The sequence below is a fragment of the Eubalaena glacialis genome, chromosome 13, assembly GCF_028564815.1.
Source record: "Eubalaena glacialis isolate mEubGla1 chromosome 13, mEubGla1.1.hap2.+ XY, whole genome shotgun sequence".
Lineage (NCBI taxonomy): Eukaryota > Metazoa > Chordata > Mammalia > Artiodactyla > Balaenidae > Eubalaena > Eubalaena glacialis.
Window position 1 is genome coordinate 2,379,567 of NC_083728.1, and position 27,468 is coordinate 2,407,034.

The 27,468-nt window shown below is 53.9% G+C and overlaps 1 protein-coding gene across 1 annotated transcript in view; it reads right to left on the bottom strand.

Moving 5' to 3' along the window:
- CDH4 (cadherin 4) overlaps window positions 1-27,468 on the bottom strand; it is a 562,448-nt gene that overhangs the window by 121,816 nt on the left and 413,164 nt on the right. The window contains exons 4-5 of the mRNA XM_061207811.1: window positions 22,030-22,134; window positions 15,768-15,941 (exon numbers count right to left, since the gene is read on the bottom strand). Of these exons, the coding sequence (XP_061063794.1) occupies window positions 15,768-15,941; window positions 22,030-22,134 (279 nt within the window). The remainder of the gene's footprint in view (window positions 1-15,767; window positions 15,942-22,029; window positions 22,135-27,468) is intronic.

A 27,468-nucleotide genomic window follows, 5' to 3' on the forward strand; every position in this document is an offset into this window, starting at 1 on the left:
GCCCAGCCTGTAACTAAAGCTGCATTCTCCAGGTCGACCACTCCTGGGTCTGACCGACTGGGAGGTAATGGGATCCCACCCCCTCCTCCCTTTCGTCCTCCCCTCCCCAGGCAGGCCCTGCAGGGCCCAGGAAGACGGCAAGGGGGACCTTGTCTGTTTCTGTAGGATTTCCCTTCCGGGGAAATGGGAGGTGGGAGTCTGGGGTGGGCCCAGGGGGCTGAAGGACACAGAGCCAAGGGGAGAACCCAAGCTGGATTTGCCCTGTGCGGCATCGCCAGCATTGGGCTGTAAGCAGTTCATCAAAGTCGGCTGGGCCACTGACAAGGCGTTGCCCACAGGCCAGAAGGAAAGGGCTTTGATCACTTAGGTCCCCTGCACTGGGGGCAGGGCTGGGTGGGTGTCCTGCTCTGCTGTTTCCTGGCTGTGTGACCTTGGGCGATTCACTCAAACTCTCCGACCCTCAGTCCCTGCCTGTGGGAGTAAAGTGGCATCACCCCTTACTCCACAGGCTGAGAACTGTATGGTAAACAGTGTCCTCTGGGCCAACGTGGAGATCCAGGTGTGTGTGTGCGTGCCTGTGTGTGCATGTGTGTGCACACGTGTGCACAGCTTTGCCGGACTAGGGGAGGCCTGAGTGTGGAGTCCAGAGGAGCGGGTGGGGGCCGGGCTGGGTGGGGTTGGGGGTATCCCATCCTGTGGGCAGTTGCCATTCACACCAGCCAGCCAGGTCCACCTCAGGCCTTTCATCTGATGGGGGGTCGGGAGAAGGCCCAGATGCCAGGCCATGTCAGGCCAGTGGCCGCTGGTGTGCCAGGACACGCCTGGGGCACTGCTTTGTCACTCTTTAGGAGCAGAAGAAACCAAACTAATAGAACCAGTGGCCACCAGGGCTCAGTGCTCCCGGGCCCAAGCGTGGACCAAGCTATGATGTGACACGGGAATCCATCATCATCTGGGTGTCCTGGGGGGCCCACGGCTGCCCACTCAGAGCCTCGGGGCCCCCTGGGCCCAGCTGGTGGTGCTGGAGACCGAGGGGCCCGCTGGGTCCCCGGTCTGGGTCTGTGTAAATGCCGGTCCTCGTGGCTTCTGCTGAAACACGGGACACATCAGCCGTGCCCTCTTCCCTAGTCTGTTTCACGTGTGTAGACGGTTCCTGAAGCCACGAGTCAGGTAAGAGCCCCCACTTCGTCCTCGTGATGCGCTTCACAGGGAGAGGTAAGCGGCACGTGGGTGGGGAAGCTGCTGGCTCCTCGTCCGGGGGGGGGGGGCGCCTTGGAGGGTCCAGGCCTCTTCGAGACGTGGGTGGGGAAGCTGCTGGCTCCTCGTCGGGGGGGGGGGGCGCCTTGGAGGGTCCAGGCCTCTTCGAGACGTGGGTGGGGAAGCTGCTGGCTCCTCGTCCGGGGGGGGGGGCGCCTTGGAGGGTCCAGGCCTCTTCGAGACGTGGGTGGGGAAGCTGCTGGCTCCTCGTCGGGGGGGGGGGGCGCCCTGGAGGGTCCAGGCCTCTTCGAGACGCTGCTTAGTGGTCTGCTTCACTTTGCTTTTAGCAAACAGACGCTGAGGCTCCATGGCTCTTCTTGTTTTTATCTCCCCGCTTTTCAGGAAAATGAAATCAGCTTCTTGACTTAAATACGCATTTACAGCTCACGAAGCCCCAAAGCCCAAATCAAACACCTAACTCAATCGCCAGGCAGCCCAGCAGGCTGAAAACCTAAGTGCAGGTGCAAATGCCTCTTTAGGCCTCTTGGGTTCGATTAAAACAGCCCAGCTCTGAGGCCGTTTCCTGACGGTTGAGACAGAGAGGGCCCTGAGCCTGGGGCCGCAGTGGCCTGAGACCCAGCCGCTCTTGGACGGGGCTGTAGCCAGAAGCAAACAAAGCCCAGAGCAGTCCAGCCACAAGCCGGGCCGTCAACACAGTCTGTCTCTCGGACATCATTTTAAAGAATAACTCTGGAGACGGAAGTCTGACTGCTCTGGCATCACCGGGGAGGCTGGAACCACAGCGCTGTTTGCTGCTGTCTCCTGTAGCTCAGAGGCAGCCCGAGCTCCCAAGCACGACCCTCCCCGGACGCTGTCTGTTCTGATTGGCTTTGCTTTTGAGCCAGTGTCTCCGTGCCCTGTTTCGGTGAGTGGAAGTCAGGTCCTCAAGCTGAGAGCTTTGTGGAGACAGATGCCCCCCCTCTCCCCCCGCGCCCCGGCCTGGTTCCGCTCAATTCAGAAAAAGAGTCTTCAAAATTAAATGTCAGCAGTTTGGAAGTAATTAGCAGGAAACAGCAAGTACCAGAAACACAACTGGGCCTCCTGCAGGTCCGCGGTGCCTGGTGAGGGTTTCCTGTCGCCATCCCAGGAAGGCAGATGGCCTGAGGGCTTCTCCCTCTCGGGTCCAGGGAGCACCTGCTATGGGCACCTGGACGACCCTGGAGAGATGGGCTTCTGTTTGCAGCGGTGTCCTCTGCTGTCAGTTCCCTCCCAAGCCTGGAGGCGTCCCAGACAAAGAAAGCTGCACTGTGCCTTCTCCCTCCTCGGTCCCTGCAAGGACCCCCGTCTGCGACCACCCCGGGGTTGTGTGTCCTTCTGGTGGTCACCCTGCAGCTGCTTCTCATATCACATGCGCACTGAGAATCGGAAGCTCCAGGGCCCCTGGCCACGGGGTGGATGCAGAGCGACCAAAGGGAGCCCCTCATTCTCTGAGGGTCACGAGCATCGGGTCATCCTGCAGCAGATGCCCCAAAGCAGTGCAAACGCAGGAGCAGACGTGGCCTCTCATCATTCCCCAGGTTGGCCCGAGTGGCCGTGTGGAAACTAGCAGAACCTACACCGCGAAGAGGCCTTGCCGGGCAGCTAGGGTCCCTGCTCTTGTCCTCTCCGCCCAGAAGCAAAGCCCCACAGGGCCCCTCGTCCCTCTCTCAAAACCTGACGCACCTCGCACCTCACACCTCACCCCTGCGGCCTGGCCCCGGCTCTCTTCACAATATTCCTCATGCGAAGATGCTTGCTCTCACCCCTGGAAGCCAGCTCATGCCACGTGGCCTGCCTGGACCAATGGCGTGGCATGGCAGTGACGTCACTTCCAGGTGGCTGCGTTAAAGGCCGGTGCTTACCTCGCCGGCAAGCTGTGCCCTGCCCTGGAGGCGCCGGAGGTGGGAGCAGCCTAGACTGCGGAGCCGTGCCGGGGGGAAGGAGGGCGGGAGGGCCAGCAGCCCGCTGTGCAGTTAGCACTGAGATTTGGGGGTGTTTCTCCTGCAACAGGCCCTGGCGCTCCTGCTGACATACCTACTGTGAACGGCCCACGGGCTTCCCGAGAAGCCGAAATAGAATCCAAGCGCTCTAACCGGGCCCTCACCCTGACAATCCCACCGGACAGGTCCGAGGCCCCCGGCCCCCGTGTTCTACTCGCACCCTTGCTTGATGCTCTGTGCCCAGGAGCACGTCCTGTCTTTCCCAGGAACGTGCTGGGGGGATGTTTGTGAGCTCGTTTCTCTTAGAGCTGCTCAGTGCAGCCCAAAGTGGGGACACTGCCCCGTGCCCATGGGGCCCAACCAGTACAGTGATGCAGGGAGACGGAGGCATCAGGGGGTGGTGGGGACTGCGGCCAACTGGAGCTCATCCCCTGAAGGGCAAGCACCTCGTGACTGGCCCTGACGCTCCCCCACCTCATCACCCTCACCCTCTCTCTGCCCATCTCCATTCAGCCACTCTGACCTCCTGGCTCTTTCTCCAAGACTCTGAGCGTTTGCATTTGCTGTTCCCTCTGCCTAGAAAGCTCTTCCCCTCGGTATCACCATGGTTCTTCTGCCACTGCATTTGCTCTCGCACCAGAGGAGGCTTCTGGGCCACCGTGTGTTGGGAACTCCACCTGCACCCCACACCCCCTGGTCCCTAATATGTAATCATCGGTAGCTTATCTTTCTCCCCGAACATAAACTCTGGGAGGGCTGGGCTCTCTCTGCCTCATGTGTGTCTTTGTGCGTCCTCTGAGCCTAGAACAGCCGAGGGGGTGCGCAGTATGTACGTGCAGGCTTAACAAACATGTGACGATGAACAGATGACCTTCACCACGACCTTCTGTCATCATTTCATACGAGAAGGACAGCCACACCAAGGAATGAAGGGTGCCCCTTCCAGGAAGGGGCCACTGGCAACCCCGCTCCGACGTACTCCAAAGTCTGTACCTCCTCTGAAGTTGAGCCACAGGCCCGCCCTGCAGCAGCCCCAGGACCACAGTCATCAGTGTGGGAACCTGAGGGGACAGACGTCGGTTTCCCCGGTAACATCCACATTGTCCTGGAGGTGAGCTGGGAGTAAAAGAACGATGAACTAGTCCTGCCGGCTGGGGGTGGGGGAGAAGCAGGTTTCACCCTCACAGACACGTCCTCCCTCAATTACGGGGCACTGCTCCCCGATATGGAATATTCCAAGCCCTGATCAGCCCAACCTCCTCCCTGGTCTTGACGGTGAGTCCCAACCACACACGTGGATTGTGCCCACACTTGGGGACGACGTCCGGTCTGCAGACACGAGGCCCTGGGGCCGAGGCAGAACCCTGGCTGGCAGGAAACGGTTTGGGGGAGCCCCCTGGGAGCTGACCATGCTCGGCAGGTGCTTGGAGCCCTCATCCTAAACTCCCATCCACCCAGGGTGCTACAGCGATTCAACGACTAAATTAAATTTCTGAATATTAAATTAATGATGGAAATCTAAAATATTAATATATTCTAATTGAATATTCTCTGATAAATTATCTGAGCATTTGCAGCAATTTGATTTTACTTTCATTTCTTAAGGAACTTTCAGCTGCATAAATATAGCCATTAAAGCGATTCAAGAAAGGGAACATTTTCTGCTCAAATGAGGGACCGGTAAACACAAAGGGATCTGTACGTTTCTTCCGCATGATTGATTAAATCACAGAACCCAAGGCGGCTGAGTAGTTCAATGACGCTTTCTTCGTGTCCCTCTGGCTTTTGCGAGGACAATGCACACTCCCCGCAGGTCTCGACTGGGTGTATAATTACAGGGATGCCTGGAGGCTGCCATGGAAGACCCCCGATGGCACGTTCGTGCTGGGGCTGCACTTTCAGAACCGACACCACGTGGGGGCTGATGGTGCCAGACCCTCCCCACGGGGGGCTGGGCAGAGGGTGGACCCTGCACTGCAGGTGACGTGATGGGCACCCCCGTCCCCTCACTGGGGAAGGAGTCCTGCTGTTTCTACGAAAATGCTTCTCCAAATGCATGAGCACCTCCTCAAGGAGGTACGTCTCCTGGTGGGGATGAGTTGGTGCCCCTGGAATCTCTTCCTCAATTGTTTCTGGTTCCTTCTGTTCCAGTGACCCTCAAAACAGTGGACGGTGTGGTGAAGGCAGAGGTGACATTTCCGCAATCTGTTAAGATCTATCTATGGGGGAGAAAACCCAGACACAAGCAAACTCCTGGAGCAAGCCCCGCTCTCAGTTTCTTCCCAGAGGCTTCAGTCTGAGAAAATCCACTTCTTCTTCTTCACTCACCCACATGCGTTTCCGGCTTTGTAGAACAGGCCTTAAAGATCCACGAGAGGGCTTCCCTGGTGGCGCAGTGGTTGGGAATCTGCCTGCCAATGCAGGGGACACGGGTTCGGGCCCTGGTCTGGGAAGATCCCACATGCCGCGGAGCAACTGGGCCCGTGAGCCACAATTACTGAGCCTGCGCGTCTGGAGCCTGTGCTCCGCAATGGGAGAGGCCGCGACAGTGAGAGGCCCGCGCAACACGATGAAGAGTGGCCCCCACTTGTCGCAATTAGAGAAAGCCCTTGCACAGAAACGAAGACCCAACACAGCCATAAATAAATAAATGAAATAAAATAAAAAATTAAAAAAAAAAAAAGAAATGGTAACTTAAAAAAAAAAAAAAAGATCCACGAGAGAGGTTAGGAATTGGAGCATCTGAAGCCTCTGTCTCTTAGAAAGCAGCTGCGTCTGCCTGAAACCTGCTCCCAGGCGACTCCTTGAAAGGGAGGTACGCTGAAATTTAGGAGGGCAACGCCCACCTGGGGAAGGGCCCGCAGGCACCTGGGGGAGGTGTACAGCCAGAGGGGCAAGTCCCAGTTACACTGCAGTGTGCATCAGACAATCCCCCCCCAACAAGCAAGGCTTATAAACCCCACAATACAGTGCTATACTTTTGCTTTAAATGGTCAGCTGTATTTTAAATAAGTCAAGAGAAAAAAAAAAATACAGTCTTTTATGTTAACCCACACATTTATCTTTTCCGGTGTTCTCCATCCCTTCCCGTAGATCTGAATTTCCAACTGGTGTCATTTCTTTTCAGCCAAAAGGACATCCTTTACCACTTAATGTGGGCCTGCTGCTAATGAGTTCCTTAAGTTTGTTGATCAGAAATGCCTTTATTTCACCTTCAATTTTGAGGGATTATTTTTTTTTTCTGGATACAGAATTCTTGGTTGATAGTTTCTTTTCATTCAGTAATTTGAAAATGTCATTGCCCAGAGACCTCTATCACTTCTAAAGAGAAGCCAGCCCTTGTTCCCACTGTGGTCCTTTGTTTGTCCTGCATTTTTCCTCTGCTTTCAAGGTTTTCTCTCTAGTTTTAGAATTTCAGCAGCTTGACTATAATCAAGGTATGGTTTTGTTTGTATTTATCCTACTTGAGATTCACTGAATTTCTTGGATATATAAGTTTGTTTCTCCATCAAATTTGGGGAAATATCAACCCTTTTCCCTATCTTATTATCTCTCCTCTCCTTTTGGGACTCTAGTTACACACGTTAGGCCACTTAATTTTGCCCCAGTGAAACTCTTGTGTGTTTCAATCCTCTCCCCTGCCATTCTTCAGACTGAATAATTTTTATCAGTTGACACACTGACCTTTCTTCTGCCTTCTACAATCTACTTGTAAGCCCATCCAGTGTGTTTTTCATTAGAGATATTATACTCTTCAGTTTTACCATGTCCATTTTGTTATATTTTTAGAGTTTCCATTTTCCTGCTGTGATTCTCGATGTATTCATTCATTCTGACCATATTTTCCTTTAAGTCCTTGAGTCTATTTATAAGAGATATTTTAAAGGCCTTGCTGCTAATTCCAGTATCTGGGTAACCTCAGGGTTAGATTCTATGAGCCGTTTTTGCCTAATTATGGGTCACATTTTCCTTTTTTGTTTGTTTGTTTTTTTGCATGTCTAGTAATTTTTGTTTGGATACTGATCACTGTAATCATTGTAGATGATACTGTACAGAGAATCTGGTTCTGCTATCTTTCTCTGGAGGCTGTTAACTTGGTTGGACTGAAATTTAACTCTGTTTACCTTGCCATAGGCAGCAGCTGAAGTCTCTTCTCTGCGCTTTCAATCTTCTAGCTGTTGCTTTTCTCTGGGTTCTTTGGAGTTCTCCTTGTGCGTGCACAGTTTAAGGGGTAGCCAAGGAGCTGGACAGAGCTTGTAAGTGTATCTGGGAGTCTCCATTTGTGGCTACATATTTTATAGGATTTATCCCCTCACATTCCAGCTGCTTTGTCAGTTCTAAACCCCATCTTCCAACTCCTCTGGCCAGTAAGACTGGTATTCTTCATGAGATCTAGCCATACTTTGAGGCAAGGACGGACTGGGGGGTGCTCTCAAAGGGAAAGCCATATAAACACAGGTCTCACCCAGTGCTGTTTTCTTTTCATGGGTGGAGTCCCCTACAGTTTCTGCCTACTATTCATCACTCTCAAGTAACTTCAAATAGTTTTTAACAAAGAATTTCCCCTAGAGTTTATAATTGTTATTTGAGGAGTGTTAGTCTGATATAAACTACTCCACCATTACCAGAAACAGAACTTCCAACTTCATTATTTTCAAGGATTGTTTATCTAACCTAACCATCTTCATAATGATCATGAAAGGCTGACTAGTATAGGTGGGCATGATGGTTGTATCATTCATTCACTCAGTAAGTACTTAATGACATCTACTCTGTCCCTGCTGTTGTGCCTGACAGGTGAACTATCCCTCAAGGCCCTTTACATTTACTGGGGAGACAGACCTATAATCATTGAAAAAACAGTGTCAAAAACTCTACCACAATGGCAGGCAATGGGGAGGACCCGTGTTGGTCCTGAGAAGTGGGGCATTCTTCAGGGAGGCAGGAAGTAGCCAGGGTGGGGGGGTGTCAGGTACAGGGGGAAAACACAGGACTCCAGGTAGCCAAGGGTGTGATCAGGATGGGAAGCTACAAGTAGCCCAGCAAGGCTGGAGTTTGGCGCACCAAGGGGCAGAGTCATGGGGTCCCGTGTGAGGTGCTCCAGGGTTAGGTTTTCTCCTGGGGACAAACGGGAAATGCTGGAAGGGGAACAACACACACACATCGTGCTTTGAAAGGTCACTTTCTTCCATGAGAAGGTGCATAATGACCACGTCAGTTATTCATTCATGGATGGACACCTTCAGAGTACCAGAAAATAGGTTCCTAGGTGGACTCAGTGACAATTACACTGCTAGGTCACCCAGAAAACATTTTGTAGGATAACACTGAGTTAAAACTCCAGCTCCATCACATATATTTATACATCTGATGAACATTTATGGAGAGTCTATCTTGGGCCAGATACGGGCTCACTCACCATCTCCCTGTCACCCATCTCATAATGCAGACCCCAGCCCAGGGCACATTTCATCACAAAACTAGCTCCTGAGCTCTTGTCCCCCAAACCCAGATCATCCTCCCTTTACACAAAAGGTCGATAAATACTTGTGGTTGGATGTGAGGCTATGTGGTGCGCGTGCACAAAACGGGAACGAAATTGTCAAGAAAATGTGAAGAAAACTTTCGACTTCAGTTGGTTCAAGATCATCTGGATTGTCAGATGTGAGGGGCTGATTTTTACGACCCTTTCCAAGCCACCTGCCACCGAGCTCTCGAGCTCCCTACTCTAGAAACGGTCTCCTGCTCGCCTTTTCCAAGTGGCCATCTTTCATGCTGAGCGATTATGTAAGGACTTCCTTCCGGAGTCTTCTATTTAGAGCTCCCTTGCCAGGCTCTCTGGCAGGGACCCGAGGATGGGTCTGCATGACTTCCTGTCTGTTAAAATGTCAACTTCCAAAATTAAAGGACTTGTCTCCCAAGAGCATTACCTTCCTCCTCATCACCTGCAGCGGATTTCTACAGTCGCCCCGGACAACCTCTCAAGTTAACAAACTCTGAATTTTTATTAGGCTCTGCTAAGAAATGCATCCTCTTTCTAAAAGTTTGATTTGATTCTCATTCTAAATCTTGCCGGAAGTCAAACCTAACATCCATGCTAGAAAAGCAACTGTCTTTTTAAAACCCTCCACTAGTCTACATGTGAAGGAATCCTAACCGAGGTAAGGAAGGGACCAAATTCTGGATGACAGGCAGAAAGCTGATGCCTGGTGGCTCCTGAGGCCACAAAAGGGCTCTGTGTTCTCTCCCTTCTGAGTCCCCAGTGACTGCGCGGTGCCTGGCACCCATGGATGGCCCCAAACTGTTCTGCCCAGAGCCCAGGGCTGGAATTTGGGAGCGGCAAGGTCTCCTGTTAACCCTTGCCGGGTGTCCCCTCCTGCCATTCCCCGTGATCCCCCCGTAATGAAAAGCCTCTACCCAGCTTCCCAGGGGATCAGCTTAGCGACTGTGAATTGGTTCCTCCTCCCTTCTGAGAGGACAGCCTGGATCTTCTGAGTGCTACCTCCGTGAAGCGGCTGCATCTCCTCACTCACCACTTCACTGAGAGCGCGCTCTATTCTGGTGGTCGTGGCACCGGGAGTGCGTACCGGCCTCGCCAGGGACGTCCCGGCTCCCGGCAGCCCTGCCAGCAATAGCCGCCTCGCCCTGCTCAGGGCCCCCTCGGTGGGGCGGAGCGAATGCTCGGCGAGGGTCTGTTCTCCCTGCATGGCCCAGCGAAGGCTCACGAAGAGACAAGATACACTTTCCAAGGAAAACGCCTGTAAGTAACAGAGGTTTTTTGGGAAGAACATTCTGCCGGCTGCTCCCCTCCCGCTTTTTCATTTAACATATCTTATCAGAAGGAAACGCCGTAGTGAGCACAGAATTGCAGCTGATCCCAGCTGAACTTCCAGAGCTCCACGCTCAGCTTCCCACTCCCATCAAGCTGTAGTCACGCTTGCTGTGATTTGGGCTTCTTTCGGGGCAGCAACCCCCCCCCCAAAAAAAAACACTGACAGGAAACTCATCGACCTCCTGCAGACACAAGTGGGGTAGAAAAGCACCCCAAACCCTCACCTGTGCTCCTTAAGAGTTTAAGGGAGAAAGTGGGGAGGAGGAGCGAGGGAGGGTGTGGGGGCAGACGGTGAGCACACGAGTGTGCGTGCACGTGTGAAGTGGGAGGGGGTGTGTGCACACGCGTGTGTGCATCTGCCTGCGTGACTTTCTGGGCTGAGTTCTCCCGTAATGACTTGGAATCCATTGGGAAAACAAATCTTTTACAGAAACTGTAATGGAGATTCCATTTTCCATTTGCTGGAGATACCATCTCCCCATAAGGATCAGCTCAGCTTGGAGGCCGACTCCAGGGGAAGCAGTGCCAAGATCTGCCCCCACAAATGCCACATGCCACGGCCAGCATGCTGTGTGAGCCCATGGGCGCCTGGGACAGCGTTCGCCATTGGGACTGCTGCCATCACTCCCTCCCTCATTCATTTATTCATTCATTCGACACACGTAGTGCCTGCCGTTTACAGCACAGAGATGCAGGCAGGGCCCCTGCCTTCAGGAGGCCTGTCCTTGGATGCATAAATAGCAGGCATGACGTCAGACTGTACTAAGTGCTACGGAGCAAGTACAGCGGGACAGTGGGGTAAAGACAGACCAGGCTTGGAGAAGGGCAGGTGAGTCAGGTCTGATCGCTCACCTAGACCACCCCCTTCCTTGGCGCAGTGGGGCCCTTCGAGCCGAAAGGACGTGCACTTTCTCGTCTGGGGAAACCCACTGGGGCAGCACGCAGCCGTTTCCCACACGTACCCCTCCTCCTGGGCACAGAGCTGGGCTGCGTTCCCCGGCGTCCCCTGCAATTTGGCCAGTGGAATTCAGGAGGGAATGGTGTTTCCCGCGTCCAGGCCCAGCCGATCCTGCACTCCTCACTCTGGCGCCCCGCGTGACAGCCCCCAAATGACCTTCCCCGGAGCAAGAAATAAACCTCTGTCCTGTTAGGTTTCTGAAATTGTGGCAATGCCCGTCAGAGCGTCAGCCCTCCCTGCAGTCCGCGTGGGAGCAGACGTCCACCTGGAGGTAGCCTCCCTCCGGGGGCTGCGGACACGTCGGGGGGTCCGAGGAGCAGAAGACACGGTCTCTCCAAACCACAGCAACACTGCGGACCAGGAGACAGGAGGGGCTGCCGCTCAGTGAGTCCGGGCAGCGGCTGCTGGCTTCCGGCACGTGGATCGTCGCACGCCTGACGCCACGCCCGCACCGCCTGTCCCCACGGCTCCAGCTCAGAAACATCCCCGGCAAGGAGAGTCCTCAGGAGCCCCGTGTGCAGGGCCCCGAGAGCTCCGCCGTCGCTGCTTTCCTGCCGGATTTTGCAAGGTTTGTGTTCACTGGGGAGGGGGCTCATTTCCCTGCTTCGGAGCTGTGCACGTCCCCCATCAGGGCACGCAGACGTCACCGTGGCCTCGTGAGAAGACTGTGCCCCCTCAACACGCCCACAGGCCCGTGGGGGCGAGCGCCTGCTGGTCGGGGGAAGCCGGCTCTCCCCTCTCCTACTGCCAGACCCGACCTCTCTGCCTCGGGGCCGCCGGAAGTGGCCAGGCTGAAAGCACACGGGTGTCTTTCCTCCACTGTCCAGCAGAGGACAGACGTGGCGGGACCAAGCGACCCAGCAGATCTTGGGAACCCCTGCAGGACAAGGGCTCTGCCCACAGTGGCCTTCTCCCCTTTTGGGACCTTTCACAGGCCTGGGTGTGACTGGGCACAAAGGAGGGAAATTCCTCGTGTCGGTACCCATATCATCAACTCTGAGAAAGCTCTGAGGGCCAGGACGACAGAATATCCCAGTGGCGGTAAGATGCCTGCCAAATGCACGTGTGTGAGGGTGTGAGTGAGCAAACGCCCCTTTGGGGCTTATTACAGACTCACCCATCACTATAAGGTTCGTGCCAAGCGTCGAGTATTGGTGAGGATGACTCAGCCAGACGTTCCTGGAGTTTGGGAAATGAGGTAGATCTGGCTTGCGGGTCAAATCGGGCCCACTGCCTGTTTTTGTAAATAAAGTTTTATTGGAACCCAGCCACGCCCGTTGGTCTACATATTGCCGAGGGCCACCTTCACGCTACAAAGGCAGAGTAGGATAGTTTCAACAGAGGCCAGTCGGCAGGCTCACAAAGCCTAAAACATTTACTACCTGGTCCTTTACAGAAAAAGTTTGCCAATGGTTCTGAAGAACCTCAGGGCAGGACAGAAATAAAGACGCAGACGTAGAGAATGGACTTGAGGACACGCGGAGGGGGAAGGGTAAGCTGTGACAAACTGAGAGAATGGCATGGACATACATACACTACCAAATGTAAAATAGATAGCTAGTGGGAAGCAGCCACATGGCACAGGGAGGTCAGCTCAGCGCTCTGTGACCACCTAGAGGGGTGGGATAGGGAGGGTGGGAGGGAGACGCAAGAGGGAGGAGATATGGGGACATATGTATACGTATAGCTGATTCACTTTGTTATAAAGCAGAAACTAACACACCATTGTAAAGCAATTATACTGCAATAAAGATGTTAAAAAAAAAAAAAGAAAAAGTTTGCCACTCCCTGAGTTAGATGGACAAATTTCTACTAGAGATGACTTTTGGGGAGCACAGCCCAAGGCCTTCAATAAAACTGGCTCACACAATGAAAACCTGACTCCCTGTCCAATTTGCTTTCAATCCTGATGACACTTGAGAGGAAGCTTCTGGCTCCAGTGTATCTAAGACACATCAACACTTGCATGTCCCCCCCCCGCCCCGCCCCAGAGCTATGTTTTCTCTGCTTTATGCTTGTTTTACAGTCGACTTCCGTCGTAACAAATACCTCCAGCTTTCCAATTGTGAGCTAATAAAGCCTCCTTTTAGAATAAATTTATTTATACTGAAAATGAACTACTAGAGAAAATCTTAAGTAAATGACAAGTGGCAGTCTGACGCGGCAAGGGCCTTGAGGGCTGGTGGGGGCCCCAGAGCCGAGTCACCGGCACCCCCATCGGCATGGGCTGTGCCCTGGGCCTGGCCCATCGGCCTGGAGGACGCTCAGTCTGGGAAACTGCGCCCGGGCTGGGGGTCGATGCTTGAGTGCCTCCCTCCAGCCCTCACCTCCGTTTCGCCGTGATCTCGCCCTCCCAGGCAGGCCGCTCAAGGGCGGGTGATGGCTCTGGAAGTGAACTCCCATCCCAGGGGATTGAGGCAGGATGGTGGCTCTGTGTGACTGAAACTGAGCAGGACCCTGTGGGGCCCTCCTGGTCACAAAAGCCTTTCCGTGTCCCCTGTTTCTTACTTGCAGGAAAAAGGCTTCAGTCTCCTAGACCTTCCTGAATACCAAAGAGCAGATTCAAACACTTGCTAACCAGGGAAGTAAGGGAATGTGGAAACAAAGGGGGAACAATCGCACTACAGTGCAGAGATCAAAGCAGGATCCTGGTTCCTGCTCAAGGAATATATGTAACAGTATCTTCACTTCTTCTGCAGGAACTGAGGACCCCACCCAGGTGGAGGATGGCAGCTCCAGGCTGAGCACAAGATTCCTAGAGCCCCGTCCTGTTACCTCACCAGCAACCAGTCAGAAGAAAGTCACACACCCTGCAGCCCTCACCCCAAGTTTTGCTTATAAAAACTTCTCCCCAAAAACCATCAGGGAGTTTGAGGTTTTTGAGCACGAACCACCCATTCTCCTTGCTTGGCCCTGCAGTAAACACTTCTCTGCTCCAAACTCTGACATTTTGGTTTGTTTGGCCTCCCCCATGTGATGGGCACACACACTTGTGTTCGGTGATATGCTGAGCTGGACACACCCTCCTGCTCCTCCTTTTTTCCACGACTGCCACACACAGCACTTCTGACGCCAGACGTGTCACCACATCCAGCAATTCTCTGTGACACCAGCTGGGGGTCCTACCTTTTAACTCAACTCTGACACTACCTACCCAGAGAGGGCGTCCATCCCACAGGTTAAGGGCTCGGTCCCCCGAGACGCTCCCACTTCAGACGTCAATTGCCAAGTCCAGGTTGTCACCTGAGCTTCTGACCGACTGGCTGTAAATCTGAGGTTCCAACAACCCCCTCCTTGGGTTCGATTAATTTGCTAGAGCAGCTCACAAAACTCAGAAAACCAGTGTACTCACTAGATTATTGGTTTATTGTAAAGGGTGTGACTCGGGAACAGTCAGATGGAAGAGGCGTAGGACGAGGTGTGGGAAGGCGCTTGGAGCCTCCACACCCTCCCCGAGTGCCGTTCTCACTGAATCTCCATGTGTTCACCCCCAGGAAGCTCTCTGAACCCCATGCTTTTGGGTTTTTACGGAGACTTCATTACGTAGGCATGACTGATTAAATCATGGGCCACTGGTGACTGATTCAACATCCAGCCCCTCTTCCCTCCTGGGGCGGGCGGCAGGGGGGAAGGGGAAAGTGAAGGTCCCAGCCCCGCAGTCACAGGGTTGGTACCCCTGGTGGCTAGCCCTGGCCTTAGGTTCCCTTGGGACTTCCCGAAAGTCCCCTCATGCACATAAGCTAAGGTGTGCTAGAAGGGGTTTGCTATGGATGTCTGCAGACATCTTTTTCACTCTTATCATTTAGGAAATTGCACGGGTTTTACGAGTTCTGGCCAGAAACAGGAACAAAGACCAAACTAAGTCACAGCGTCACATGTGGTGAAGGCAGGGCAATAGTCATGACACGTCTCCGTGGCTGTGGTGTGTATGGTGGGGTGTCTGACCTGGGGGGCCCTGCGAGGTTTGCTGCTTCATCTCTGCATTTTAATACCCACCCCCCAGCTTTCTGCATCAAAAAGAACAGGAAACAAAACAGACCAATCAGGCCAAGGAATGAAGCCGACACCTTAATAACACTCGAGGGGTCCTAACTCCACAGGTGGGGAGAGGCGCACGCCACGGATGGGATTATTTAATAGGGTTCTCACCACCACTTTATCAAATTGTTGCTCAGATTGGGTTGCAATTTCCCTTCAAAGGGAAGAAGATAATGCTAGTTGATGGCCCTGATTATTGAAAAATAAATTTGTAAAACGAGTCCTTCTGTCCTTCAGGAAAAGCAGCCTCATGGTGGCTGTTGGGAGCAGGTGACCCTAAGGGAAGGGACACAGAACTGCCCCCTGGCACCTCAGGCTCAGTCTCAGCACCTCTGACTTTTCACCAAGATCATGGTTAGCGCGGACAAGCCATCATTCTCCATTCAATATCTTAGTCATAATCGGGAAGAAGTGTGAACGTGCAGACCAAAGGACGGTGTCAGAGGTCAAAGGCCACGACCCAAGCCTCCGTCCCATCCCCTTCCATGCACCAGAGCAGTCACTGGCCAGTAACCGGGGACAGAGGACCCAACGCAAGCAGCCCGTCCACCCTGGAGGACGCAACTGCCCTTCTGACTCTTCTCTGTTCTGTGTATTACTTGTCTCATTACTGAAAAGGCAAAATCTTGACCTCCTTAGACACCCAGTGCAGAGCCGGTCCCAGGCTCCAGGAACGAGCCCATCAGACTTGATTTGCAAGATCCCGGGAGAGGCAGGGGCTAAAGCCGAGAGCTTCCCCACCGGCAGGAGGGTCTCCACTTACCCTCACCAGCTGCTGCGGGAAGGGCCCGCGGGAGTTTTCTGGCACGTTGATGGGCGGGATGACCCAGTCCCGTTTCTGCCGCCTCAGTCCATTGGAGCTCTGATGCTGCGGCCACGGCAACAGCGTGTCATTTGGCGGCTGGACAGGGTCCAGGGCTGCACTCTTCTTTCCTTTCTGCAGCGTTATTTGGAAGGGAGAGAAGAGGAAAAGAAGCCTGGTTAGGTTTTGCAGAGGAAAAGGCATCTGTTAGAATTTGTACTATCCTAGATCCAGGGAAAGATTGGATGGTGTTGGGAAAAGTGGGGATGTGTCAGGGAAAAAAATCTAGCAAGACCCTCATCTCTACGAAGAAATGGACTACAGATTAAATGGGGGTTAAGAAACCATAAACAAAGAAGAAAATATAGCTGACTCTTTAACCAGTACATCAGGGCTTTTTAAGCCCAAAACAATGGAAAAAAATTACAAAGGAAAATATTCATACATTTTAACTTAAAACCCTTGTTTACGAAAACATATCTTAAAAGCAACTGATGAATTTACAACAAATCTGACAAACAGCTAAGAGCCTGACTATATAAAGAGTTCCCACAAATCAATAAGAAAAAACTGGAACTTTATTATAACAGGAAAAAGACACAAATAGATAATTAACAGCAAAATAAATACAAAGGATCAATAAACTCATGAAAAATGTCCAGTCATCAAACAACGCAAATTAAAGCAATATAGCCACCTCACCCATTAAACTGACAAGAGTAAACAAAATGAATCCTCCCCCTTGAGGAGCGTGTTGTGAGTGAGTCAGCAGAGGGTGATGGTTGAGGGTGTGGGATTTGGCTTTAAACAGACCTGGTGTCTTATGTTTACCTGCTACCAAAGATTCATGTGACACGGGGCAAGTCCCTTAATCTCTCTCAGCTCCAGCTACTTCTTTTATAAAACGGGCTTGGTAATAACAGCACTGAATTCCAAGGGTTGCTATGGAAATTAGACTGATAAGAGCCCATGCCTGGCGGGAGCCAGCGGGACTGAATGTCGGCTGCTCTGAAGTCAACGGGGCTCCTCACTGCTGGGAGCGGCATTCTGCCAACTACTATCAGGGGCCTCAACAACGGTCCTCGCTTTTGACCCCATAACTCCACAGCTGGAAATCTGTCCCAACGAAACTGCATGTGGACAAAACCCTCCAAATACAGATGTTCACTGTAGTTGTCTTTATAATAACATTATGTATATGTGAAATAGTAAAAATACCAGGAAAAAATTTCTGGAAGTCTGATGGTAGTAAATAATAGTTAAATGCATTACACTACGTTCATATCTTGGGATACTATGTGTCATTAGAAGTTACTCTTTGTAAGTCAGAAAGAGAAAAACAAATACCGTATGCTAACGCATCTATATGGAATCTTAAAAAAAAAAAACGGTACTGATGAACCTAGTGGCAGGGCAGGAATAAACATGTAGACATAGAGAATGGACTTGAGGACACAGGGCGGGGGAAGGGGAAGCTGGGGCGAAGCGAGAGTAGTATCGACACATATACACTACCAAGAGTAAAATAGCTAGTGGGAAGCAGCCGCATAGCACAAGGAGATCAGGTCGGTGCTCTGTGACGGCCTAGAGAGGTGGGATAGGGAGGGTGGGAGGGAGGCTCAAGAGGGAGGGTATATGGGGATATATGTATGCATATGGCTGATTCACTTTGTTGTACGGCAGAAACTAACACAGCATTGTGAAGCAATTATACTCCATAAAGATGTATTAAGAAAAAAAAGAAGTTACTCTTCGAAGATATGAAGAAATTCCATACACCAATAGGAAGTGGAGAAATGGCACCAAAGTATACAGGCAGCATAAGTCCCCATGTTTTTTAAAAGGATAGAGAAAAGATTGGAAGGAAATATGTAGAAATGTAAACTCTGGTTTTCTCTGGTCACCAGTGAGTTTTTATTTTAATTTATTCCTTTTACCTTTCTGTATTTCTGAATGTTATAATGTACATGAAATTGTATAATTAGAAGAGCCAACAGGATTCACGTATACACAAGACATCTACACCTATATCGCCTCCATGTTTATCTTCAAGGTGCCCCGTGTGGCTGCCTCTGCACCGTTCTCATGGTTGATGTTCATTCCACTCCGAGTCTCAGAGCCAGGAGCATATGAGAGCTCACGGGGCAGAGACAGACCTCGGACCAGGACAGCCCAAGCCAGAGAGGACAGAGTTGGCTGGAGGCCCTAGGCGGCGGCCCCTCTCCAATCACGGCAGGGTCCCCACCCTCCAGCTGAGCTCCCGCCCAGTAAGAACCTGTTGGTCTTGGCATTGCCCGTTGAACCTTCCCCACTCCCTTTTGCAAAAAAGTTGCATAGAAATAAGTTAGACACACGTAGACAAAACTAATTAAAAAAAAAAAAAGGATCAGTCCTGAATGCCAAAACTTGATGCTACATCAATGGAAAAATCCATCTGGACAAGCCACACTCCAAAGAGACCCCCCTCTGGGACTCTCCCCACCAGGGGCCCAGCTGTCTTTCGTGTTGAGCTCCTGCACTTAAGAGTCTGTAGCAATTAAAAACCAAAAGGCTTCCCTAGGTCGCTTCCCATCCTTCATCAGAAGGAAGGTGTGTGCATCCCCAGCGGCCTTGATTTCTACGGAAACATGACATTCTCTCAACGTCTATGCAAGTCAAACTAACAGATGCTGCCTTGTGACCAACCCTGCATCTCTCATGATGACAGGGGTGGGGTCATCTCTAGGCTCCTCGATGAGCATCACAGAACAGTGTTCAGGATGGTCCTGGCCACCCCCCCCCCTTGCAGCCAGGACGCAGACAACTGCTCTCCATGCGTCAGGGGCAGCCAACGCCGTGTGGGCACTGAGCGTTCTGCACCGTCTCTGCCTGCATCTTCCCTACTGCCAAGGCTGCAGGAAGGTCATCCCCCCTCTAGCGGGGAGGCGACCGGGCGGCTCAGAGAGGCCAGGTGACTTCTGAAGGCCACACAGCTCTTTAGGCAGAGGCAGGATCTGCGTGCCCCTCTCACTTCTGGGGTTTCTTCATGAGGCCCCATCCCCTCTACGGGTCCTCGTGTCAGTGTGCGGTGGGCTGGGCAGACACGGACATTCCCATCAGAGAGGCTCAAGGACGTCAGTGAAAAACCTCGGACCAGCAGAGGCATTTCCGAGTTCCCGCGGCGTCAGCTTCCAAGTGAGAAATGCCAAGTGTGAGATTCCCGCCTGGACTCCCCACCTCTGTGCTGACGCCTGCCGTGTGTGCTCAGTGAGCCCTCCAGGGGCCTGCCACGCTCCACAGACGCATGACCTTGCGGGGGCTCCCGGCCTCACAGGAAACGAGGGTCACCCGGCGCAGGCGCCTGCCTCAGCACAGGGGACCCGCTTGGTGTTTGCTCTGAGCGCGTCTGCGTGCGTGTGCGGGGTGCTGGGGCAGGGGTCCCGGCCACAAGCACGGCCTCTGGGAGGCGGAGCCTGGCCGTCCCGGCTCCCCCCACGTCTCCCACGTGCGGCACAGAGAATGCAGGTCTGCCTCGCCCGCTGATGCTTGGGCACCTGCAGAAGTTCACCCGAGCCTCTGAATTTTAGACTCAGAATTTTCAAGGTTTTCATCGAGCTGTTCTCCTTTTAAAAACCTGCTTTGTCTTCATTCGCTCAGGCTGGGCTTGCACAGCGTTAATTTCCCTAGTGTTGTTTAAATAAGTTGCACATATTTGCTACTATTTTAAAGCTGTGAGACAAATGTAATAACAAAATCTGGCGAAGATCAATGCCAGACCCGCACTAGCTTCAGCTGGGAAGACACACCCACTTCTCTGGGGGAGGAACGCCGACGATGACAATGACCCGTCACGTGATGGAGCGAGCACGCGCTTCTGGACCCGCGAGGACCTCGGGCCGCTCAGAGTGCGGCACGCAAACCCCGACGCGTAATCATACTAATGGTAAATCATGTTTCTGGCCACTCTCGAAGGTATTTCCGAACAGACAACAGCTGCCGGTTTCCCCACGGCACCCCGGTCACCCGTGTTTCTGCGCCAGCGATGGCAGGTGTTGGGTGATAACATGAATGTGGCCTCTATGCTCCTGATATACATGTGCATGTTCACCTACAGGCCTATATAGGCACACGCATGTGTGTACAGGGGCAGGCACATATAGACACACGTGCACACACATATATGTGCATGTGCCTGTGTGCTTACGTATCATATACACGTGCATGTGTGTACATGTGTACATACGTGTGTTTTGTTTGTCTCTCTCTCTGTGTATGTAACGTGTCACAATTTTCTCAAAACCAACAGCCCGGCCCTGACAGGCTGGCCAGGCTCCACATCACTGGTTCCTCACAGACAGTTCAGCCCAAGTCAGAGGTCTTGTAACTGGTGGGGCTCGGGGAGGGTCCCCACTGCTGCGCTGGCCTTGGAGCCAGCCAAGCTGGTACCTGCGGGTTTGCAGGATGGCGAGCGCTGAGGAAATTGCCTGGTCCTCTGATGGGGCTCTCAGCCCAGCCCAGCCCACCCCAGGGAGTAGCTGGTACTCGACCAGCAGCCGCCGAGCGGGGGACAGTGTGCAGCGGGGGTGGCGGCGTTTGGGCCCTGGGGACCCCTTGGAGCCCTGGCCCCAGGAAGGGGTGGCAGACGGGCTTTTACAGGGGCATCTTGAGGGGCCAGGACCGCTCAGGACACGCGTCTGCCCTGTTCCGCCCGCAGCGGGCCTTTCCCAAAAGGGGCGGAGGAAGGGTAGGGGCCATGGCTCCCAGGTACAGACCACGCAGAGGCCAGACGCTCATTTGTGAGGCCCTAAATCCGTCTGCTTCTTAATCAGCTCTTATTTACAAAGCATTTCTCATTTCAGATGGCTTCTCCCACTGAGCCTTCATCAATCCGGCTTAGCATCGGATTCGTTCTACCCTGAAATGGTGATTTACTAGGGGAGGAGCCTCCCCAGGCTGGGGTCTTAGCGCCGGGCCAGGGACCCGGGATGAGTCTTTTCCTGCCTCTGGGCCTCCGTTTCCCCCTCCGGGGCTGGACGAGCTCTGCACTTTGGGGGCAGCTGGGGCGTGGGCAGGAGGCTGGGGTACCTTCTGGAGCGTAGCTTCTTCATGTCACAACCTGGGGGGTTCGGTGGTCTCGCTCCTGAGCGATACAGGTGAGCTACGGAGTCACTGCCCCAACGGACTCGCACTTGGCAAAGACAAAACGCCATCCCGTGCCTGTGCGGTTGCTTGAGCTGGTCCCCCTCGAGGGGTGTGTACCCCCACTCTGCCTATAGCGTGTGGGGGCCTGGGGAGCCCAGGACGGGGGTCTAAGATCCTTCTAGGTCACCTCGTCTCTGGGCTCGGCGTTCCTCTCTCGGCAGGTTTTCAGGACCAGTCTCAGGCGTAGGCATCCTCTCTCCAGGGGCAAAGTGACAAGGCCCCCATGCTCAGGAACACAGTTCAGTGAACTCAAGAGAAAAGGGGAGGAATGGAGACAAGGACCGTCTTCCATTCTCACGGGAAGGCCGAGGCCCCAGATTCACAGGCAAGCTGCACGACTGCCATCCTCCCCCAAAAGTCATCATTTCCCACCTTCTCCTGGCACCCAGCCCAAACCTGGAGCCCAGCAGTGACCTGCACACCCGCCTTCCCAAGGTGGCTTTTGTTTTTTAGCTCCTCACCGGGCACATTATCTTATTTTCTTAAGCTCCCAGCAGCCCTGTGCCCGCCCGGGCCTGATCGCCTTGTAAGGAGGGTTGCTCTCTGTGTCTGATTATGAGCGTAATCAAGTGTGACTTCTAGGTGAGGTCTTCAGGGACTCCCTGACATTAGGAAGAAGCTCGGTCATTTCCTTTCCATCATCATTCACAAGTGAAAGATGAATAATGTAAAACTGACCTGGGGCAGGTTTTAAATTATCGCCTTTTTTTTTTTTCTTTTTTTGAAAAAGGAAAAAAAAAAAGAGAGAGAGGAAAGTGTCAGGGGAGGACGACGGTCATATGCACCTCCTCCAATCTACATGCAAAAAGTTATCATTTGTCATCTTTTTCTATCACCCAACCACTTGCCTGGTAGGAACACAGAATTATGAAGAGCCAAGTATAAGCAAACAGGTGACTCATAAAACACTCAGAAGTGACACTGAGCAGGGAATATAAACAATCCAGACTCTGTCTTCAAGGCAGCCAGTCCCTCCCCAGCCATCATGGTTCGAGGAGGGTGACAGCTGGTTAGCAGCGAATAAGCGATATGTAGTGCTCACCTCTCCTGGTGACGGGAATGTAGGTGACGCGTCCCACTGCGAGGCAGGCAGGGACCTGGGACCCGGGACCCTCTGCTGCAGGGCTTGCACCTGGACAGACGTCTCCTTGAGCAACAGATACAAAGAAACTGTAAGACACTAAAAAGAACTGCACCCACGGCGCAGCCGGGGCAAAGTATGAACAAGATACAAAAAGTCCAAAAACCCAACTGCCACTTCTGAAGACCTGGGAGCAAAAGCAGGGTCCTGTGCGTGTGCCCTGCACTCACCACAACCAAAGGGGTGGGCAGACCACCTCAGCCACCCCTCTGGCCTGGACACACCCCTATCCTCACCCCATACACGGAACCCCACGGACGCCCGGCCGCTTCTGCAAAGTGCAGCGAGCTCCACTGTTCTCCAGAGAAGATGGCCCAGCAGAAGCCACTGCCCTCAAGAGGCGACGTGGATATGAAAACGGCTTCAAAATCCCCAGATCCCTGTGCGTTTCTAAGGAGCGCCTGGCAGCCCTGACCTTCCAAGATGGGGTCACAGATGACAGCCTGACCCGCCATGGGCTCTCCCACGTAGCCGTGGGGTCCTGTGCTGCCCTGCCTCAGCACCCTAAACTCCCCCCACTTTTGAGAAAATAGCATGAACACAAGTCCACCCGATTCAAGAAAAGCTAAATTTATGGGGAAATTTTCAAGTTAGTTCTCCATGGGACGTGCCAACCAGGCGAGCTGACCGCCAATGTCCACGAGGACACTTCTTGATCAAGGGGCTTGGGGTCAGCTTTCCGGCCCTCCCGCCGATGGAATCATGGGCTTTCATTACCCAGGGCAGTGCCTTCTTGGGAAGGTGCCCTGTGCGATCTTCTTTCCCTGACTGGCAGTGCAGCCCCGTGGACCCTGAATGTGGAGGCAGGGGATGGGCAGGCGGGAGGGAACTGTGTTTTTTAACTTCCCTGGTCTTCCCTGCTCTCTGGTCTCCAGACTGGGCCATGTGCCCAGGAGCAGTGCGTCCAGCCCCTCTCTGGGCAGTGGGTGTGCAGCTCAGGGACGGGGGTCCGAGACCTGCACCTGCACTGACCTTCCCGTGAGATGTAGGGAGGGGAAGCCCTCAGGATGGAGCCCTGATGAGGCCGGGGCTGCTTTTCTTTCACCACGAAGGTCAACCAGCCCGCGTGTCTCACCGCACGAAGCATCGCTGGGGCATCCACCCGGGACCCCTTTCCTTTCAACCAGCGTCCAGCGTCCAGCCCTGTAGGCTCCTGCACCTTCTTACATGCAGAGTGACCAAGACCCGCTCACAGAGTCTCACCTGACCCTCTCGGTGGCCCTGATGTTGGGGAAGGAGGTGGCTCGTCCCAGCCACGGAAACACGACCAATGTAGGGCTTGGGGCCCCCACGTTATGAATTTCATGGGTCTGTACTCAAAATGAAACACTCGGGGAATGACATGCCATGTCTGCATTGTGGGCTAACACTACTTATGCTGCAACAAGGGTAGATGAGATTCATTCCCCAAATGTCAATGTTGTTTACGACCCTCTCCTCTGTCTCTGATTCACCAGCCTTCCTGCTTTCATTGCTTCCTTATAGCTTTGGGTTAAACATGCTTCAATAAGGGAAATGGCATCCTCCCACTCCTCAACTCTCCCAAATGTCAAACCCAGTACTGACTTTCACTGAGGATAATTAGATTTCATTAAAAAAAAAAGAGGCACCAAAATCTATACAGATAGTTCATTTCTCTACCTTCGACTTCCCTTTCAATATACATTTGAAAAGTGGTACTTTTTGTTTGCCTGCAAGCATGTATATTTAAAATATTTAACTAGGGTTCTGTCTGCAGCCTTCTGCCTGGTTTCCATGGTAGCTAAGGACCGACAGAATAAAACGGTATTTAACAAACACGAAATAAAACAACAGAAAGATATCTCCGTTCTTTAACAAATAGAGCATGGGAGCCATTCTAAACAAACATTTGCATGAGTTTGGTTCTGAAAAGGCACTTAGTGGGTTTTTTTCTTACATCCACGACACTATAGGGAAGACGAATGCCCTATCTATGCCCCGCAAAGCACTACGGTATTTCTTACTTGCGATCTCTTCTAAGAAGGGGAGATTGTTTTGAAAATTCCCATAAAAATCATACAAAGAAAGTTTTCCTGAATGAAATAGCATGATTATTTCCTTGTGCATCTATATTTGGAAGGACAGTCTTAAGCGAACACTCCTGTACACGCTGCCTGCTGTGTGCGGGGCAGGGGGGAGGGACGGACGCCCCCTCCCGCCTGCTCACTCACGCCCATGACAGCCCAGGAAGGGAGGGGTGGGTGCTGTGCTCACTCACACCTGGGCAGAGGTCCGGGGACTGGCCCAGGCTCATGGGGCTGGGGTCTGAACTCAGGCCACTCCCTCGGCCCCTCCCTGCTCCTCGGCTCGGAATGGGGCGCCCTGACATGGAGGGTAGATGCTGCCTGTGCTTTGCGACCCTGGCACCCAGTGCCCCCGTGTCCTAGGCAGATGGGCCGGGGACTCTGAGGGTGGGAGCAGCCCTGGGAGAACAGCTGAGACGCGGTTCTTTAGGCAACTCGTATCCATCACCATCATCCCGAGGGAAGGCTTCACGTTCTTAAGTAGTGTCAAAACCACGCTTCTTTTAACAGACGCTCGGAGCACACCCCTTGCCCTCTTCAGCCTTGTGTCCGCCCAGAAATGAAGACACAAGACAATGCGCCCACCCGTGCAGCCCTGGGAGCAGGCAGGATGCAGGTGTAGTGGACGGGAGCACAGGGGAGGACGTGTCTGCTTTACGGGCCACGGTAAGGAAGTTGGGGGATGCCTGAATGTTCAGACAAGCCCGCCCCACCGTGTGTGTGTGTGTGTGTGTGTGTGTGTGTGTGTGTCCTCCACGAGCCTGGCCAGGCTGCTCGGCCATCCTCGCCCCCCGGCACGCAAGGACCCCCAGCGCCCGAGCAGTTCCGCCTGCCCCTGCCCGGCTCGAGCCGACGTGTGGACCCAGGGCATCCCCTGGGGGGTGTCCTGCGCGTTTGCAGGGTGTTGAGCAGCATTCCCCCCCGCCCCCTACTCCTCCCGTTGACACAAGCCAAGCTGCCTCCAGGCATCTCCTGTGAGTACCCTGGCTGGGAACTGGCTCTGGAGAATCCAGAAAATTATGTTTTGCCAGGAACAACATAAAAGAAATTACTCTGTAGTTTACAGAAAAAAAATACAATCACAGTAAAAAAAAAAATTAAATTAGCAAGTTAGGCCAAAATGTATGACTTTTTCCTGGAGTTGTTAGCAGTGGGACCAAGTGGCATCACTCAATTCGTGTCAATTAGTGAGAAAAATGGTCAGTTTTGTTGGTGTGGGTGATCCTGGAAGGCTTTGGTCAGGAGGAAGGTTAGCGTTTGACAGGCAGTGAGGGAGAGTCTCTCTCCTCTCCTTTTTGTACTCACATCACAGCGCTTGCTTTGCTGCAGGAGAGGCGAAGAGCACTGCTGGGGGCGGGGCAGGTCCTGCAGAAGTGACGGGACATCACCCCCACAGGGACATGGGGGCAAAGCAGTGGATCTGGTGGGGTGGGCGTGGCCTCGTGCCCTCTGAGCCTTTTGTTTTGTTTCAGGAAAAGGATAAGCTGAGAGAGGGGAGATTCTAGGATCCAGGCAGGGGTACCGGGTGGCGGGACCTCCCAGGGCAGGGACGGGACAGTGGCCAGAGCACAGCAGTGAGGGGTGATGGACCCCACGGGCTGGGAGACGGAGCTGGGCCGGCCCCTGGGGGCCTCCACCCCACTTAGCAAACCAGCCCTGCAGAGACAAGCAGGAAGCAGGCTGAGCGCTGTGCTGGCCGACCCGGGGCTGCAGCAGAAGCAGCCTCCCCCTCCCCCGCTTTCAGCCCTCGCTGGGGCCCTGACACACCCTAAAATAGACTCAGATGCCTGACCAAGGGCCGCCTGGCCAGGGACCTGCCCGGCCACCTCCCCCAGCCCGCGGATGCTCCCTCTGTGGGAACGCTGGCTTCTCTCACCTCAGGTCTCGACTCAGATGTCACCCTCCTGACCCCCAGGACACAGCGGCCGCCTCTACCCTCTCCCGGCCCAGCCCCCCGCCAGGCACCCCACCTTAGTCCACCCCGTGGCTGCAGCTCAGTGGTCAGGCCTGTCGCCGCCCTCGTGGGACCATTCCCGGTGATGCCACTGCATCTTAGAACGTTAGGAAGTGTCCGGCGGGGACATGCAAACAGCCTTCACTCACCCAGTGACCAAGGGAGCGACGTGGGATCTTTCTGACTCACGGGGCTCAAAGTCCTTCGAGCATGCCCGCCGCTCACCTGCCCCCTCGGGGTCTCGCTCCTTGGCCCACAGGAACGAGCCAGGGCAGGATCGTGCAGTCCATTCCTCTCCCCTGGCCTGCGTGTCCGAGGCTTCCCTGCCTGGCAGTGGCCCCTCTTTCTTGTGCCCTTTGCTCCCCCCCGCCGTGGGAGTCAGTGAGCCACCCGTCACCCTCATTCCCTCGTCCCCCTCAAATCTCCGTGAGACGGTGCCCCAGTCTGCGACCCGCCCCCCCCGGCCCACCCTGGGACAGGCCAGGGAAAGTGACCAACGACCGTGATGCTTTTCTCCCTGGGCTGTGGGACCCTGGGCACCTTTCTTCGGCAAAATGAAGGGTTGACCCCGACACTCGCTCAAGGCCGTCTGCAGCCTGAAACACAGCCCGAGCTGGACCTCCTCCACCGCGTAACTCCTGCCGACCCCAGGGCCGCCGGCAGCCCCGCCCGAGGGCGGCTCTCCACAACCGCAGAAAACGCACGTTCCAGCAATTAGAAATCACTCGTGCCTTCACGCTGGCCGAGTTAAACGCTGCAGTCTTCTGGGGAGCTCCGCGCGTCCGCTGAGATCTACTACCGATCGCCCATCGCCGGGGCGGGCCGCCGGGCTGTGGTCATGACCACGGACTCTGGACAGGGGACAGCCTCCTTCCCGGCAGCTGCGCGGTCTCTGACGTGGAGAAGGAAACACCTGTTTCTCCCGCCGTCCCCTAGGCAGTCAAGCCCGCGCCTGAAGCAGGCCCGCGTGGGCGGCCCCGTCTGAACAGGCAGGAGCGAGAAGGTCATTATCACTCACTAACGCAGCTGCCGTCCTCCCGGGGAAAACAGGCACGCGGACGGCTGTCTGCAAGCTCGCTGACCACACTGTTGTCTGTTTTCTGGGAGTTGCTGTTTCTCAGTCACACTGAGGCCGCCTTTTGGAAAAGCATAAAAGGACCGTCTTGCTACTTTCTGAAGGTGTGCGCTCTGTTACTCGGCTCCACCTAATGACCTTCAGGTGCTTTCCCAAGGTGACGCCTGGCGTGGAAAGCCCCACGGGCCCCCTTTGGTTGAAACTCCGAGTCGGCAGTGTAGGCGTTTAGGCGCGGGCACTAGCCCTCTGGCGCTCATGGAAAGCGG